This window comes from Hemicordylus capensis, chromosome 4 (assembly GCF_027244095.1).
Source record: "Hemicordylus capensis ecotype Gifberg chromosome 4, rHemCap1.1.pri, whole genome shotgun sequence".
Taxonomy (NCBI): Eukaryota; Metazoa; Chordata; class Lepidosauria; order Squamata; family Cordylidae; genus Hemicordylus; species Hemicordylus capensis.
Window position 1 is genome coordinate 12,535,750 of NC_069660.1, and position 17,452 is coordinate 12,553,201.

Consider the following 17,452-nt stretch of genomic DNA (forward strand, 5'->3'; position numbering starts at 1 on the left):
GTGCTCCCCGATGAGCCAGAGCTGTGTTCGCCGAGCCTGGAAGGGGGCAGAAACAGGCTACACAGGCTTTCTGGGACCCAGGATTGAAAGCTGTGCCAGCGAATGAGCTTTAAGCAGCAGGAGGAGCTTCCTACCTTAACTCCGGTTTGGGCAATTTGCCCAAACATCAATGTTCATACTATATTGTTTTAACTGTTTTTACTTGTTTTAATTGGTTTTAATTATTTATGAGTTACAAACCACCTTAAGATTTATTTATTTTTAATTGGCGGTATAGAAATGTAATAAATACATGGTAATAAATAAATATCAAATCTAAGTGATGGTGAAAGACAAACTGAAAACCTTGGAAATTAAAAAGGAGGAGGGGGGTAGTTCTGCTAAGCTAGAGTCACAGTTTCCAAAATGCTAGATGCTCTGCCATTGGGGTGTGTGTGTGTGTGTGTGTGTGTGTGTGTGCAGGTTTATATCCTTCCCAGGACAGCTTACAAAATTAAAATTCATAATAAAACAATAAAACTATGGACAATAAAAGTATGTGGTCATTCACACAATCAAAAACTTTGTTCTACCAGGGTTTGGGAGCTGTATGTGAACTCTCAGTTACACTGGTCTCAAATCTCAAAGGGCTTTAAAAGGTAATCACCAGCACTTTGAATCGTATTCAGAAACAAACTGGTATTGCATCTTCCACAAGGCCAGTATTATGTGGCCCATAAATCTTGACCCTTTCAAGGGTCTTGCGACTGCATTTTTGACCAGTTGAAGCTTCCAGAGGGGATTCAAGGGCAGCCAATGTGCTAGACTTGTTTACATGACCACTAACTGGGTAAGGACAAATGTCCTAACTAGCTTTGGGAGCTGTGCGTGCTCCTGATTTTCGGTCATGTGAAAGTAAAAAACAAGGTAGGCACTAGGGAGTGTGATCCTAGATTCTGTTCCTAGCTTTTGAATGAGGTAGAAGGAAAAACAATCCTACCCAGCTGCCACTAAGCAGATTATCATGTTTCCCGCCTACCTTGTTTTTTACTCACACACGACAGATAATCAGTAGTGTCCACAGCTCCTGGGGCTGGGTAGGATGTTTGTCCTACCCAGTTAACAGTCATGTGAACAAGGCCAGTGTATTAAAGTAATCTAATCAAGATGTAGAACAGCAAGAATCACCCTAGTCAGCTCTAAGTGGTCCAAGAATGGGCACAACTGGCACAGCAACCAAAGTTGGGCAAAAGCACCCTGAGCCACAGCAGACACCTGGGCACTGGTTCTAAGAGGACTCACAAGAAGGGATGTGCATGAAATCCACTCGAATTCGATTCAAATTCAAATCAAATTCAAATTGATTTGATTAGGAACCACTGAGCAGAGTGAAAATTTGTTCAAATCATTTCAAATTCACCTAAGTTCAAATTTGGGTGAATTCACTTAAATTTTATTCAACTTGATTCAAATTTGGATGAATTCGAATAGATTCAAACCAGTGTTCCCACTAAGGAGTGTGCACATGCGTGCACTCACAAAGTTTTTTTTTATGTCCGCTCAGTTAATTTTAGATCCTGCTCAGGTTGAACCAAGAAGGCCTCATTTCGAATGCACATGCGCGTGCACACTGCCTTGATACCTCCTCCCAGAACAAAACTCATTCTGCACACAGATGAAAAAGAGAGAGAGAGAGAGAATACTGATTCAAACAAATCTCCACTCTGTTCAATGGTTCCAAATCAAATCAATTTGAATTTGATTCAAATTCAGGCAGATTTCGTGCACATCCCTACTCCCAAGCTATGAACCTGCTCTTTCAAGGAAGGGGTGTGCTACCCTTTAAAAGAATAAGTTGATACACCATTCCTGAAGCAGCAGTTCTGCTGACCAGAAGAGCTTTTATCTTGCCCAGATTTAATTCCACTTTGTTGGCCCATATCCAGCCCTTCGTGGCCTCCAAACTCTGTTTCAGCACATCTACTAGATCTCCACCTAGAGACAGCACTGAAATTATATAAGCTGGGTATCATCCACATATTTGTGACATCCAGTGCCAAAGCCCCAGATTACTTCCCCCAGCAGTTTCATATAGATGTTAAGCAGCACAGGGAACAGAATGGATCCCTGCAGGGACAACATAAGCCAAAGGCCATGGAGATGAGCAAAACTCCCAGCCTGCCCTGGAGGAAGGAACAGAACAGAACTACTGCAGAACAGTGCCTCCTAACACCATCCTCGCAAGACAGTTCAGAAGGATACCATGGCTGCTGGTATCGAAGGCTGCTGAGAGGTCCAGCAGAACCAACAAGGATGCCCTCCCCCTGTCTAGCTCCCGACATAAGTCATCTACCAGAGGGACCAATAAAGTCTCAGTCCCCAAACCAGGATGAAAGCCATAATGAAAAGCATGAAGATAGTTTGCTTCATTCTGGAATTCCGTCAGCACCCACCAAAGCACCTTGCCTCTGAATGTCAAATTGGAGACTAGCTGATAGTTGTCCCAATTCACAGGGTCAATGAATGGCTTCTTAAGCAGGGGATAGATCACTGCCCATTTTAGGCTTGATGGCACCACATGTGAACTTTGATTCAAACCAGAAGCTAGCATAGGTTGCTATAGACTTACTCCTTTGTGTTGATTTCCCCAGAACTGATAAAAGGCTCAGCGCCATTCTGCTCCTTCAGAAGACATTCTATGCATCCTCATGGATCTGTTTTTTCCTTTTAAGTCTGGATATTACTACCCAGAGACCCTGGGTAAGAATGAAGGCCAGAAGGTGAATCCAAGCCATCTCCTTGACAAGTCTTATCTGCACAATCCTATGAGTGCGCTACAGTATGTCCTTTTGTATGATCCTCTAGCAAGATCTCCATAGTACTGTATCTACGCCTATCTATAGTTTGCTGGTATTTGTCACTTTCCTTCTTGATTAGATTGTTGAAAGGGTCAGATGAGCACTCCTGTCCTCGCTTGATACAATGGAATACACAGTCCCTAAAGAATTAAAAGTAAAGAAACTGCTATACAAAATACATTTTTTGAATGTGTCTGCAAAATGACATGGGCCTAGAGTAGGAGGGGAGCTGAACATGTTGCTCACCTCTAGTGACATTACAGTCACTAGCCAATGCCACACAGTACTTTAAACTACAAAATGCACACTAGCAGGGCAAAAGGGAGGAGTCACAGCAAGCAGATCCAAGATGGAATCTGACAGTTCAGGGGCATACTCATATAGCATGGGGAAAACCACGGTACACACTTGAGTTCACTGGCTTTTCAGGCACCAATCCTGGTTTTACTGGTCAGACTAGTGAATTGCAGGCAGTGGAGAGAAAGGTAGGACTGCATTTTTCCTAGGGAAAAATACTGCAGCCTGAGTGCTGGGAACATGTACTTTCCTTGATAATAAAGGCTCTGTCTGAAGGAAAGAGGTCAGGATCCCATGCAACAAGGAACTAACAACTAAGACATTATTGCATTGAAAAACTCACATAATCTGAAAAGGCTCAGAGTTACAGCTAAAAACCCAAATTGGGCTTGAGTATTTTGCCTTGATTGCAATTCACAATGACAGCTTAAAGGACCTCCAAAACAGAATGTACACATTATCCGTACAGAAACCCTCCAGTTTTCCCATGCTACAGCAGCAACTTGGAAGACCACCAGGGAGGCTGCAGGAAGCCCGTTCTCTTTTAATGGACTGTCCAGCCCATGGGCTTCATGCTATTGGTGCTGCTAACTAAGGTACCAATTAGCAACAACCCTACAGGGCTGGACTTCTTTGGCATTTGTTTGTAATAGAAACAGTGGCATTCCAGTAGGAAATTAACTGCATCTAGCCTACAGCCCTGCTAACCTGGCAATGTTACCATTTCTCAGCTCAGCAGAAAACTGGGTCAAAAGGCGCACCAATAAAAGGGAGTTAAAAGATCAGTAGGTCACTGCATAACCTCTGAGCCAATTTGTTAATGTGTGGATTTCCTTCATTGTGTGGCCAATAAATTATCAGTGTTCAGCGTAAATTCTCTTTCCTGGCATTTCCATTCCGACACCTTCCTGGCATATTTTGCCTAATCCAGTCCACAGATGATCTTATAAATCCACATAGGCAGAGTCTGTGTCCACTCTTTCAGCTTTGCCAAAGATCAGAAATGTACAAAGCCCAAGGGCATTCACGGCTGCCACCAGATTGAAAACAGATATCCACGACCCGGTGCTTTCAATCAAATGTCCGGCTAAGTACACACAGACAACACCTGCATGAAGACAGAAATGAAATAAATCAGCAGTTTGGATACTTCTCTGACTCAGCGGGTTCTCAAATGTGGTTCCCTAGATATTGCTAGACTACAACTCCCTTCATCATCTCCAACCACAACAGCCAAGGAGGAGGATGGGAACTGTAGTGCAATATCATCTACGGACCCAAGTCGGATGACTCCTTCTCTACCTAATCCCTTCGTTTCTGCTCTGGGAAAAACAAGCAATTATCAATTCAAGTGCATGCACACTACAAACCAGCATCAACTTGTATACAATTATGGCTATCATGGCTTTCCACTTCAAGAAACCTGGGAACTGGAATTTCTTGAGAGTATTGAGGATTGTTTGCGAGAGATCCTTAGCCCCCTCCCAGATTCTTCATTTCGGGGGAAAGAGGGCATGCTTTTTGAACCAGTTTAAAGTCTGTAGTGTCGATTCACCTTAGTGGAGGGCTGTCAGAGTGGTGAACCAATGCCAAGGCGATAGCTTACCTAATAAGGCTCCACCAGTATTTGCCACACCTATGGAGAAGGAAAGGAAGCCAAGGCATGACTCCAAAGAATATACATTGCTGCTAGTACCATGCCCCTTGTCCTTCCTGCTCTCTCTGCTCCGCACAAGCTCATCTGCTATCTGCTTCCAGACTCTATGCCAGGGGTTCCCAACCTGGGTTCCGCCAGATGTTGCTGAACTACAACTCCCAGGATCCCCCAGCCACAGGCTGGGGGTGCTGGGAGTTATAGTTCAGCAACATCTGGAGGAACCCAGGTTGGGAACCCCTGCTCTATGCCTTGAGCCAGGGATGGCCCAAGGTATTGCGGCACTGGAGTCAAGATGCCAAACGCCTTGCCCCATGATGTTGGTGAGCATCAGTCCCCCTTCAGAACCGACCCTTGCAAGTTCTGAAAGTGGCATAACGGTGGGGTGTGGGTGGGATGAGGAAGGTTGCCAGAAACCTCCTCTTCTCTCCTGTGGTCTCAGGCACGTTTTGCAAGGGGTGTGAGGAGAGGAACCTCTTGCAAAGTTTGCAAAAGTCAGATTGGTCCCAGAGAGCTGCTCTGATGGTAGGGCATCTTGCCGCCGCCCTGCTGGTGGCCCCAAATTCCTCTGCTTGAGGCAGCTGCCTCACCTCGCCTCATGAAAGGACCGCCCTGGCCTTGAACAAGCTCCTCCCTCTTAATCTATCAACCTGCTCCCCTCTTCTTTGGAGCCCTTCTTCACCAGAGCCTCCCTTGGACCTCCCTCCAGACTCCCAATCCCCAAACATCCAATGTCACCCAGTGACGGTTTGCTGCCCCCCAAATTGATAGCACTCAAAACGTCACACACACACCCCAATATGAAGGGAACTGAGGAAGGATAATAAGTGACTTGTCCAAGACCTTGCCATTAGCCCATGGCATCCCACCAACACCTTCAAAAACAATTCATGTAATGAAGACCTCAGTTTGCCACATGCAGAGAGCAAATGCACACAACCTTTGGAGAGCACTTAACATGGATTAGTTACTTCTTAATGCTCTTTAACTACCTTGTCACCCTTGGACCACTCTGACCAGGTGTAAGAATGTTGAAGGGGGTAACTAATCCATGTTAATCCAGAAAACAGGCAACTGCCATCTCCAAAGTTAAAAACTGGGCTTTGGGATGATAAGGGAAATCCAGCATACGCCACAGAGATCTGCCTGTCTTGGCACTTTATTCTGCATTAGTACATCTTTTTAAAACCGTTTCCTGGTTGAATACAAAAGCAGAAAATAATTTATCCTCACCAAACAATAAACCAGCACACGAAGGAGCCAGATCCTGAATATTGACCGAGATGCCACTGTTCAGAAAAAGAAGAAAAGGTACATGAATTACACTCAAGACTAGAGACAGGAAACAGTGAATAAGATCGCACTGCTGTGTGAGAAGTGCCTACGATACTTGTAGCATAATCAATTGGATATTACTGTTGGCCAGGGCCAGCATTCATTGGGGAGAGATGTAAGTCCTTTTCAGACATTATGTTGTACTTGCATCCAGATACTTGTACACTTGCAAATGTGTTTGTGTGAATGACTGGACCTGCATTCATTTTAAAAGTGAAGCTGAGTATAAGCCCCCTGAAATGCAGAATACAGATCGGCAGTGTACTGCTGTACCTGTGCTCAATATAAATAACTTTAATTGCATACAGTAGAACCTCAGTATTTGCAGGGGTTCCATTCTAAACTACTACTGCAGATATGGAAATCGTGAATTCTGGGTCATCGTTGTTATAGAATTGCGGGGGTTAGGTTCCAGGAGAGGGAAATCACCATTTGGGGGGGAAGTTTTTCTTTTAAGAATGGGGCTAAACATCCCTAGAAATGCAGGAGGGGTGGCCTAATGTGCTCCACGGGTCCCCAGCAGTCCAAGAATGCCGCCTAGGAGTCAAAAATCAACTGAAAATCACCCCAAAAACACAATTCTTTGCCCTTTAAAAAAAATGGGGCTAAAAGGCCCTAGAAATGTGAGGGGAGTTCCTACATGCTCCATGGGTCCCCAGCAGTCAAGCAATACTCCCAGCAGTTGAAAATTGGCCAAAAAATGCTATTTTTTGCACCCCTTTTTAACAAATGAGCCATAAAATGGCTTCCTATATCAAAATGGACCCATGGATATGTAGATCTAACCTTTTTTTTTTTTTACCTCCCCCCTGCCCACATATACCGAGGTCCAGTGTCTATTACCCAACCACAGATACACTAAACCACAGATAGTGAACCCACGATTAATGAGGTTCTCCTGTACTGATCTGTACCCGTGTGGCTGATGCACTGTGCAGCATTACGCACATGGTGGGACATGTTTGCGTAATTGTGCAACAGTGCTGTTGCACAAGCACAAGATTGCACAGAGTTGCACAACAGTGCATTATATATAACTAGTGACTGTTAAGCCCGTGACATTAACGGGCGCTAGAAGAGTTGTGAACAGGGGAGCCAGCTGCGCGCCTGCGCCGGCTCAGTCCTCTCTCTGACTCGCTGGAGAGAGGACGTCCGTAGCAGCTCCTAGGCCGGTCAGGAGCACGTGGCCAGGCCTAATAGGAGCAGCTGCACTGGGGGCTGTAGCGACGGCGGAGGGCTCTTAAGCCCCCCCACCGAGAATCAAGGGCAGCCCCCTGCTTAGAGGCCGTGGGTGCGGCCTCCCTCAGCGGCGCTGCGGACGCGGCATAATCGAGCGGCCACTCCCGGGGGCTGTAGTGGCAGCGGAGGGCTCTTAAGCCCTGCCACCGGGGATCCAGGGTAGCGAGCAGCCTCCCCGCCACCAGAGTGGCTGCTCCGGGTGGCACCACAGATGCGGCCCAATCCGAGCGGCTGCTCTTGGGGGCTGTAGCGGCGGCGGAGGGCTCTTAAGCCCTGCCGCTGGGGATCCGAGTGGCCTCCTCACCAGCGGAGCAGCGCGCGCGCCACGCATGCGCAGAACACCTGCAAGAGACACGGACGCAGGTACCGTAGGGTTTTATTATATAGGAAGGATGACTTCACTGTAATGGAACTCTGCATAATTTTGGCACTTGCACAACAGCACTCTTGTGCAAGTGTGTGAACATTACATTCCACCACTTGTGTAACATTGTGCAGTATATCAGCCACTGTACAGAGACTGTGTGTAGAATGTGTGAATAGGTCTGTGTTGTTGATCACATTTCCTTCAAGCAGTGCAGGGCAACATATCCTCTCAACAACCTTGTGGGGTAGGGTAGAGTAGGCAGAGAGTGATTTTGTTCCCTAAGTCCAGCCAGCAAGCTTCATGGCTGGCCAGGGATCTGAACCCAAGTCTCACTGACCCAAGCCCACCCACTGCAACACACTGGCTCACCTGCACCATATGCATTTAAGGAAAGGTGTTCAGTTAGGAGAATGTGCTACCTGTGGTTGAAGGTCTGAAGTCCAATGCAGCCAGATGCAAACATGACCGCTCTGCAAAAACTAGAGGTGTGACCTATGCACAAGGCGAAAATACTGGATATGCCCATGCCAACAACCTTAAAGAAGATCAAAATAAAATGAATTAGCGAAGTGTGGGTGTGGTGGGAGCAGTGACCATCTTTACAGAGCAAATCCAGTCCCACATGACCACCACCCAATCACCATCAGCCCTAAGAACCCACCATTTCAATATGCCTGACAAGAATAGAGAAAGTACTCTTGCAACTTGATCCTGTGAAGGTCTTTTTTCCCCCTAGTAAGTGCCACTCAGTTCAATGGGACATCTTGCCATCCAAGTGTCCCTATTGCAGCCAAGGTACATAACAGTTCATACCCTCCCCTCTCCCTTTTTAAACTCACAACAACAGTCCTACAAGGTAGGCCAGGCTGCAAGAGAGCGACTGGTCCAAGGTTACCCAGGGAGCTTCATGCAGAGTAGGGATATCAACCAAGCCTTCCCAGTAGGAAGTGGCCCATGCTGGCAGAGCAGGGGGTGGCAGTAAATAGGCCACAGGTATGGCTCCTTCAACTCAACACTCCCTGCCCCAGCAGCCTCCTTCTGCTTCGCCTCCCCATCACCATGTTAATCCCAGGCAGGCAGGCTGCTCATTTACCTAGGAGGGGGAACTGGGCGAATGAGCAATCCACGCACCGGGGGAGGCGAGGCAGAACGAGGCAGCTGAGGCAGAACGAGGCAAGTGGGAATGAGCTGTACCTGCAGCCCATTCACCGCCCCGTGCTCTGCCTGTACAGGCTGCTACTGCCTCTCAGTCCAAGTTGACATCCAGACTAACACAGTGCTTGCACAGTTAATAAAGTGGCGCAAGCAAATCATGTAGTTGCAAAGTTGTGCTCTTGCACAAGAGTTCCCTGCAAAAGGAATGAAGAGGAGGTTTCACGGCAGGAGGCACACCACCTTGTTGTGCAAGCGCAAACACTTTGTGCAAGTGCGTCAAGGTGAGATTCTCTCTCGAGTAAGACATCAAACATGCCGGGAACCATTTATCCTGATCAACACCCCTAGCCTTGAGACAAACACCCTCTGTTAGTACCCGTAACAGTACCAGGGTATAGTTTGGACAGGTTATAGGCATGGCCTCTTTTCTTCTTTTCAAGAAGAAACTCACTAATCAACACTAAACTGGAACACAAGCTCCATCCTTAGCACACCTGGCTAGTGCCACATCCTTGCACTAGTGCCACGTGCGTACACAAACACTGCAGTAGTCTGGATGTTGGCCAATGTTTACTAGGGATGTGCACGAACAGTTTCCAAGGCCATTTTATGGGCCTCCAAACCAGTTCAAATGTTGCCCGGCTCGAGGGTTCAACAGTGGGGGGCGGGCGTGGCTTTAAAGGCAGAGGAGGATGCACTCCCCCTCCCCGCCGCATTTACCCCGCAGGCGCACATCTCTCTAAAAGCCCATTGGGGTGACAGCGTACCTCTCTGCCGCCCCGCTCCGACATTATCCAGAAGTAGCGGCTATGACTGTGCATGTTGCTCGTGACACATGCACATCGCGCTCATGCATGTGCATGAGCGACGCACACAGTTGCAGCGGCTACTTCCAGTTACTTCCGGATAACGTCGGAACGGGGCGGCAGGGAGCTACACTGCTGCCCTGACGGGCTTTTAGCGAGACATATGCAGGTGGGGGAAATGCAGCCGGGGGGCTGGAGTGCATCCACCCGCTGCCCGTAAAGCAACCACCCCCCACCATCAAACCAGCCCCCGCCAGTTCTGTGCACATCCCTAATGTTTACGACAACAACTTCACATAAATGTGCAATGGTCAAAAGTCTCTTTCACATATGGAAACCAGTTCCAGTCACCCAGCCCTGCTACAGGATCCACATTCCTTCTCACCTGCATAAATTTACGGACAGTGATTGTTTTGTACCCTGAAAGCAGAAAAAGACTGTCAGAAAGTCATACAAAACCTATAAACATATGAGCCCCTGGTGGCGCAGTGGTAAAACTGCTGCCCTGTAACCAGAAGGTGACAAGTTCGATCCTGACCAGGGGCTCAAGGTTGACTCAGCCTTCCATCCTTCCGAGGTCGGTAAAATGAGTACCCAGAATGTTGGGGGCAATATGCTAAATCATTGTAAACCGCTTAGAGAGCTCCGGCTATAGAGCGGTATATAAATGTAAGTAAGTGCTATTGCTAATGTGCAGCCTCTCTCTCTCTCTCCCCCCCACACACACACTTTTCTGTTTTGGTTTTAATACGGCACCAAAGATCTGCTGACTGGGGTCTTATTGGTCTTTGGGGAGAGGGGTCCATCTTATTTATTTATTTCTCTGTGTAAACCCTGGTGAGCCCCTGGTGAGCCCCTGGTGGCGCAGTGGTAAAACTGCCGCCCTGTAACCAGAAGGTTATAAGTTCGATCCTGACCAGGGGCTCAAGGTTGACTCAGCCTTCCATCCTTCCGAGGTCGGTAAAATGAGCACCCAGAATGTTGGGGGCAATATGCTAAATCATTGTAAACCGCTTAGAGAGCTTCGGCTATAGAGCGGTATATAAATGTAAGTGCTATTGCTAGTGCTATAAATATCTGCCCAATGTTGCGTCAGACCACGAGTCCAGCTAGCCTTATGTCTTCTGCTGGCACCAGCTCTACGGGATCTCAGGCAGAGGTCTTTTCCAGGTCAGCTACGTAATCCTATCTCAGTGGCTATCAAACCTGGGGCCACCTGCATCCGGGAAGGAGCTCTGTGGCAGAGGACAGGCCTGGCATGCAGAAAGCCTCGAGTCCAATCTCTAGCCCAAGAGGATCAGGGAGCAGCTGGTGGGAAAGTTCCTGCTGAAGAACCTGGAGAGCTGCTGCCAGTCAGAGGAGGCCATATTCAGGGCCAGATGAAACCAGAGTCTGACTCAGTATCGGACTGGAGTGAAAATTCTCCAACAGAGATTTTTGTTGATTGATTCTTCGATTGAATATTCAGGAGCAAAATTTGTCGAGCCCTTTTGCAATAACAGGACGTTTCTCACTTCTTGCCATTTCTCCTGAGGGATGATGCCCTTTCGAGTGGCTCTATATCATTTTCATTATTTATTCATTCATTCAATCATTCGATTTCTGTACTGCCCTTCCAAAAATGGCTCAGGGCAGTTTACACAGAGAAATAATAAAGAAATACGATGGATGGATCCCTGTCCCCAAAGGGCTCACCATCTAAAAAGAAACATAAGAAGACGCCAGCAACAGTCACTGCAGGTACTGTGCTGGGGGTGGAGAGGGCAATTGTTTGTTTGTTTGAAGTATTTATACCCTGCCCCTCCAATACACTACTGCTCTGGTTGGTTCACAACATCAACAAAACAGATTCAATCCTCTATAATAAAGAGCTTGAGTCTGATCCCGTGTCCCTGCCCGTGTCTTTCTCAGCCGTTCTGGGCATGCGCATCCGAGGAAAGATACAGCCGCAGGGACACGGGCGGCCATGTTGGGTCCCGGTAAGTGGCGAGGGGAAGCAGCAGGAGGCGGCGGCGGCGACTGGAGCCGATGCCGGCCGTGGCGGGCTGCCAGGGACTGATGGCGGCCGCTGCCACCGCGACGGGACAATGGGGCGGCGAGTGGGGCCCATGGTGGCGGCCGCGGAGGGGCGACAGTTGGTGGTTGCGGGGCCGGGCCGGCAGCGGACAGGCAGCCCACAGTGGGCCCCGATACCAGGGGCTGAAGGTGGAAATGGGGGGAGCGGTGGCTGTCCGGCAGCCGGCCACAACAACGGACAAGCGGCGGCAGCGGCCATGGCAGGCTGCGTGGCGTGGCAGGCCCGCCGCGGCCGGCATCGGACCCAGTCGCCACCTCCTGCTGCTGCTTCCCCTCGCCACTTCCAAAAATGTAAACTGCAAACTGTTTGCCACCCGGGAGGAGGAGCGGAGGGCCAGTAAGATAAAAATTTAAAAATGCAGGGGGGGAGGGCAGGGGGGCAAGAGGGAGTGGGGTAGGGGGAGTGGGACGGGGGGAGGGGCAAGGGCAAGAGGGAGTGGGGCAGGGGGAGGGGCAGGGGCAAGAGGGAGTGGGGCAGGGGGAGGGGCAAGAGGGAGTGGGGCAGGGGGGAGGGCAAGAGGGAGTGAGGCAGGGGGAGGGGGAAGGGCAAGAGGGAGTGGGGCAGGGGGAGGGGCAGGGGCAAGAGGGAGTGGGGCAGGGGGGAGGGGCAAGGGCAAGAGGAAGTGGGGCAGGGGGGGCAAGAGGGAGTGGGGCAGGGGGGCAAGAGGGAGTGGGGCAGGGGGAGGGGCAAGGGCAAGAGGGAGTGGGGCAGGGGGAGGGGCAAGGGCAAGAGGGAGTGGGGCAGGGGGAGGGGCAAGGGCAAGAGGGAGTGGGGCAGGGGGAGGGGCAAGGGCAAGAGGGAGTGGGGCAGGGGGGAGGGCAAGAGGGAGTGGGGCGGGGGAGGGGGAAGGGCAAGAGGAAGTGGGGCAGGGGGAGGGGAAAGGGCAAGAGGGAGTGGGGCAGGGGGAGGGGCAAGAGGGAGTGGGGCATGGGGGAGGGGGGAGGGCAAGAGGAAGTGGGGCAGGGGGGAGGCGGATGGGCAAGAAGGAGTGCGGCAGGGGGGAGGGGGAGGGCAAGAGGGAGTGGGGCAGGGGGAAGGGGCAAGGGCAAGAGGGAGTGGGGCAGGGGGAAGGGGCAAGGGCAAGAGGGAGTGGGCGAGGGGGAAGGGCAAGAGGGAGTGGGGCAGGGGGAAGGGCAAGAGGGAGTGGGGCAGGGGGGAGGGGAAAGGGCAAGAGGGAGTGGGGCACTCTTGGCGGCAGTGGCGAAACGCTCCCCTACTAGCGCCCGTTATTTTAACGGGCTTGAAAACACTAGTGTAAAATAAACACTGTAAAACAAACACTTAATAGAGTTAAACAAGTTAAAAGACCAGGCTAAATCCACATTTAAAATTACAATTTGTTTTACAAATTTGAACTGAGAACTGAAAAACCCTACTGGATATAAGCAGCAGATAAAAAATTTTAAAAGCCTCTTTTAAAAGATGTGTTTTTAATTGTATGTGTTTTTTAAAAAACCACTGAGGGAGGGAGCATGGCGAAGCTCTTTGAGGAGAGTGTTCCAAAGTCAAGGGGCCACAACCCTGCCTCTGGTCCCCGCCAAAAACCCAATCTCTGTTAGTGGTAGGGCCATGAGCAGGGCCAGAGATGCTTAGTGGAGGGCACTGGCAGGTTCATATGGGCGAGTGCGGTCCGACAGGTACTCCGGCCCCAAGCTGCGTAGAGCTTTAAAGGTCAAGACCAGCACCTTGAATCTAGTCCAGAAGCAGACCAGTAACCAATGAAGCTGCAGCAAGATGGGTGTGGCACTCATGAAGTGACTTGTGCCCACAAGCATCCTTACAGCAGCATTCTGGACCAGCTGAAGCTTCTGAACCATCTTCAAGGGCAGCCCCATGTACAGTGCATTGCAGTAGTCCAATCTGAATGTTACTACATTTTTATTATGTTCTGGTCAAGGGCCGAAATAAAGTACTACTACTACTAGGAATGTTACTAAAGCATGAGTGGAAGAGGTCAGGTCTGACTTCTCCAAGTAGGGTCACAGCTGGCATACCAGCTGTAGCTGGCAAACAGCACCTCTGCACCGCTGCCATCTTTGCCTCCAAAGACAGCGTCAGGTTCAGAAGCACATTGAAGCTGAGGACTTTGTCTTTCGGGGGGGGTGCGACCTCGTCAAAGACCAGATTTACCTCACTATTTGGATGACTATATATCCTACAAAGGATATTTAAAAACACATACAGAGCCAGTATGGATCATACTCTTAGGCAGTTCACATGACCTTCAACAGGGTAGGACAAGTATCCTACCTACGGTCTAACCCCTGCTAACTGGGCAAAGAGGCACCTTTTACCACGGTGATTCTCTTTATTTAGCAGGGGGAGAGTAACTGGCCCTATCCAGCCCCAGCACAGGACTTTCAGTGACTGCTGCTGGTGTGTGTCTTATGTTTATTTTTAGAATGTGAGCCCTTTGGGGACAGGGAGCCATCTTATTTGTTTGTTATTTCTCTTTGTAAACCGCCCTGAGCCATTTTTGGAAGGGCGGTATAGAAATCGAAATAATAATAATAATAATAATAATAATAATAATAATAATAATAATAATAATTTTTAAAAAAAAAACAGACAAACATCTGCCACACAATACACCAGATATCACTGTAGTCGAGAAGAAAGAAAAACAAGTTAAAATAATCAACATAGCAATACCAGGGGATAGCAGAATAGAAGAAAAAGAAATAGAAAAAAATCACAAAATACAAAGATCTACAAATTGAAATTGAAAGGCTGTGGCAGAAGAAGACCAAAATAATCCCAGTGGTAATTGGCGCCCTGGGTGCAGTTCCAAAAGACCTTGAAGAGCACCTCGACACCATAGGGGCCACAGAAATCACCATCAGCCAGTTACAAAAAGCAGCTTTACTGGGAATAGCCTATATTCTGCGACAATATCTATAACAATTGACAATAAAATTCAGCCATCCCAGGTCCTTGGGAAGGACTCGATGTCTGGATAAAACAAACCAGTCAATAACACCTGTCTGACTGTGTAAACAAGAAATAATACGGTCATGAGCTGGGAGAACTGATTTTTGATTGTCCGCGATGGGAAAGCAAGGTTGGAAGGGGAGGAAGAGACTGCGTGTGAGGCTCACGCTGGGTACGAGGGCTCTTCCTCCTACCTCATCCATGCAGAAGGTTCCCAAGTTCACTCCCTAACATCTCCAGGTAGGGCTGGGAGGGACTCCTGCCTAAAACTTTGGATAGTCAATGCCAGTCAGCACTGACAATACTGGGCTACATTGATCAATGGTCTGACTAGGTTTAAGGCAGCTTTCTATGTTCCTAAGTGCAGGACAAGCAGAAAATCAGGCAATGAAACTTTCCCCATGATTGAAAAAATGACAGTATCCCCTGACTTCATGCTAGAATTAACCACACCTGTTGAATTTTAGCTCTCTTCCATGCTGTTATGAAGTGCTCCAACTACAGAACGAAAGGGCAAATTACCTTGATTGATGAGTTGATCTGAAAGGAATCCACTGAACAAACTCATTGGAATGGCTACCAGCCAAGGAACAACATTGAATACCCACCCCTGAAGGAGTTAAGAAAGAAAAGCAAAAGCACAAACTGTTAGTTCATTCACTTTAACCAAGGCTCGATTCTCATGGGGTGGTAAGTCTGTCTCTGGCCTGCACCTGTTCAGATTGCAGATGGAGACTCAGATGATGGAATGCTCCCGCACCAAAACAAACACAAAAATTCCTGCACATAGAAAACTAGCATGTGAGGCTGAGCTAGAATCTTCTCCCTGGCATGCTAGTTTTCTACATGGAGGGATTTTTTTTTTTTTTTTAAAAAGGAGCAGCATTCATCTAGATCAGGGATTCTCAACGTTGGGTCCCCGGATGTTATTGGACATCAACTCCCATAATCCCCAACCAAATGCCAAGGGGTCTGGGGATTATGGGAGTTGAAGTCCAATGACATCTGGGGACCCAATGTTGAGAATCCCTGATCTAGATGAGCACCCAGCTAGAGGGACACGTCCAGACACAGGTTCACCACTTTAGTGAGAATGCAGCTGTATGCAGTTTTATTACAGTCTAATAGAGCATTCCATTTAACTACTGTACTGTCCTCACTAAGAGAAAGGAGTCAGTTTGGGGAGAGAGCTGTCAAGAAGTGCTCCATGTGTTGGGCAGGCATACAATAAAGGGACCTTTGCCCTGTATGTCAACCTAAGGACAGGCACACCCAGACCAAGCAAGCAGTGGGCCTTGAATGGGTGGCCTGAGGGAGTCAGGCAGGAAGCAGCCTGTGCAATCCTTTAGCTCTGACCAATGGAGCAGGGTTCAGGGAGACCGGCTGAGGAAGCTTCCTTCCACTGATGGGCCAGGCCAGGCCACACTCCATGATCCCTACAAATGGGACTGCCCAGCCGCCTGAGAAATGAGGAGATCTGCCTCTACTTAGACCACAGAAGAACATAAGAACAACCCTGCTGGATCAGGCCCATCTATTATTATTAATTATTTTTATTATTTTTATTTTTATTACATTTATATCCCGCTTTTCCTCCAAGGAGCCCAGAGCAGTGTACTACATACTTAGGTTTCTCCTCACAACCACCCTGTGAGGTAGGTTAGGCTGAAAGAGAAGTGACTGGCCCAGCGTCACCCAGCAAGTCTCATGGCTGAATGGGGATTGGAACTCAGGTCTTCCCGGTCCTAGTCCAGCACTCTAACCACTACACCACACTGGCTCTAGTCCAGCATCCTGTTTCACACGGTGGCCCACCAGATGCCGCTGGAAGTGTACAGGCAGGAGTTGAGGGCATGCCCTCTCTCCTGCTGTGACTCCCCCGCAACTGGTACTCAGAGGCATCCCACCTTTGATAGCCCTCCGACTAGTAGCCGTCGATAGACCTCTCCTCCATGCAGTTATCATGCTTTGCATGCAAAAGCTCCAATTTCCAATTAAAAGGACAGGTAGCCAGGCTATGAAAGGGCCTTACAGCACCGGGTTAGATGAACCAAGAGCCAACCAACAAAGGCCTAACTCAGTACACAGCAGTTTCAAAAGGTGACTAGTGCTAGGTCTGGGACAACACAGCATCTTCTTCAGAAGCGTAGCGAGGAGAATGGTGGCTTGTGTTCATCCCCAGCGACCCTGCCAGGTGCACACAATGCGTGTACCAGTGACGCCCCTTGCGTGTGACATCATGCACAAGGGGGTGTGGTTGGAGCCCCGGAAGGGCTGCCTGCCCTGTTATACCTCTGTCCCTGATCTTCCTGCCAGCTGTTTCCTGGGATGTGTGAGGTTGGCATGCAGACGCAAGTGCCTTTGGGCACACACAAGGAGGGGGGGATTCAGAACATAAAATAAATGTTTCACTCCAGGTTAAGAGGGTAGTTTTGGGCCACCACAGCAGAGGGTCTCGCTAGGCTAACTGTGTGTGTGTGTGTGTGTGTGTGTGTCTGTGTGTGTGTGTCTGTGTGTGTGTGTGTGTGTGTGTGTGTGTGTGTGTGTGTGTGTGTGTAAGCCAGCCATTTGCCACCTCCACGGCAGGACTGCTGTTTCTTCTATGACGGCTTTCTCTGTTGCCCCTCTCCCCACTTCTTCCTCCTCAACATCATGAGCCCTTTCCTTATCTAGGACCCCAACAAGGTGTGGGTGCCTCTTGCACCTGCCCCATAAACATTCCACCTTGACATCTGCAAAAAAAAAGCTATTGTC

At 48.9% G+C, this 17,452-nt stretch overlaps 1 protein-coding gene across 1 annotated transcript in view; it reads right to left on the reverse strand.

Annotated features, from left to right (window-relative positions):
* Positions 1 to 3,469: 3,469 nt before the first annotated feature.
* Positions 3,470 to 17,452, reverse strand: part of SLC17A9 (solute carrier family 17 member 9) — a 45,840-nt gene continuing 31,857 nt past the window's right edge. Inside the window, exons 8-13 of the mRNA XM_053248959.1 lie at positions 15,221 to 15,308; positions 10,076 to 10,110; positions 8,149 to 8,264; positions 6,022 to 6,077; positions 4,741 to 4,770; positions 3,470 to 4,242 (exon numbers count right to left, since the gene is read on the reverse strand). Coding sequence (XP_053104934.1) covers positions 4,079 to 4,242; positions 4,741 to 4,770; positions 6,022 to 6,077; positions 8,149 to 8,264; positions 10,076 to 10,110; positions 15,221 to 15,308 — 489 coding nt within the window. The 3' untranslated portion in view covers positions 3,470 to 4,078. The remainder of the gene's footprint in view (positions 4,243 to 4,740; positions 4,771 to 6,021; positions 6,078 to 8,148; positions 8,265 to 10,075; positions 10,111 to 15,220; positions 15,309 to 17,452) is intronic.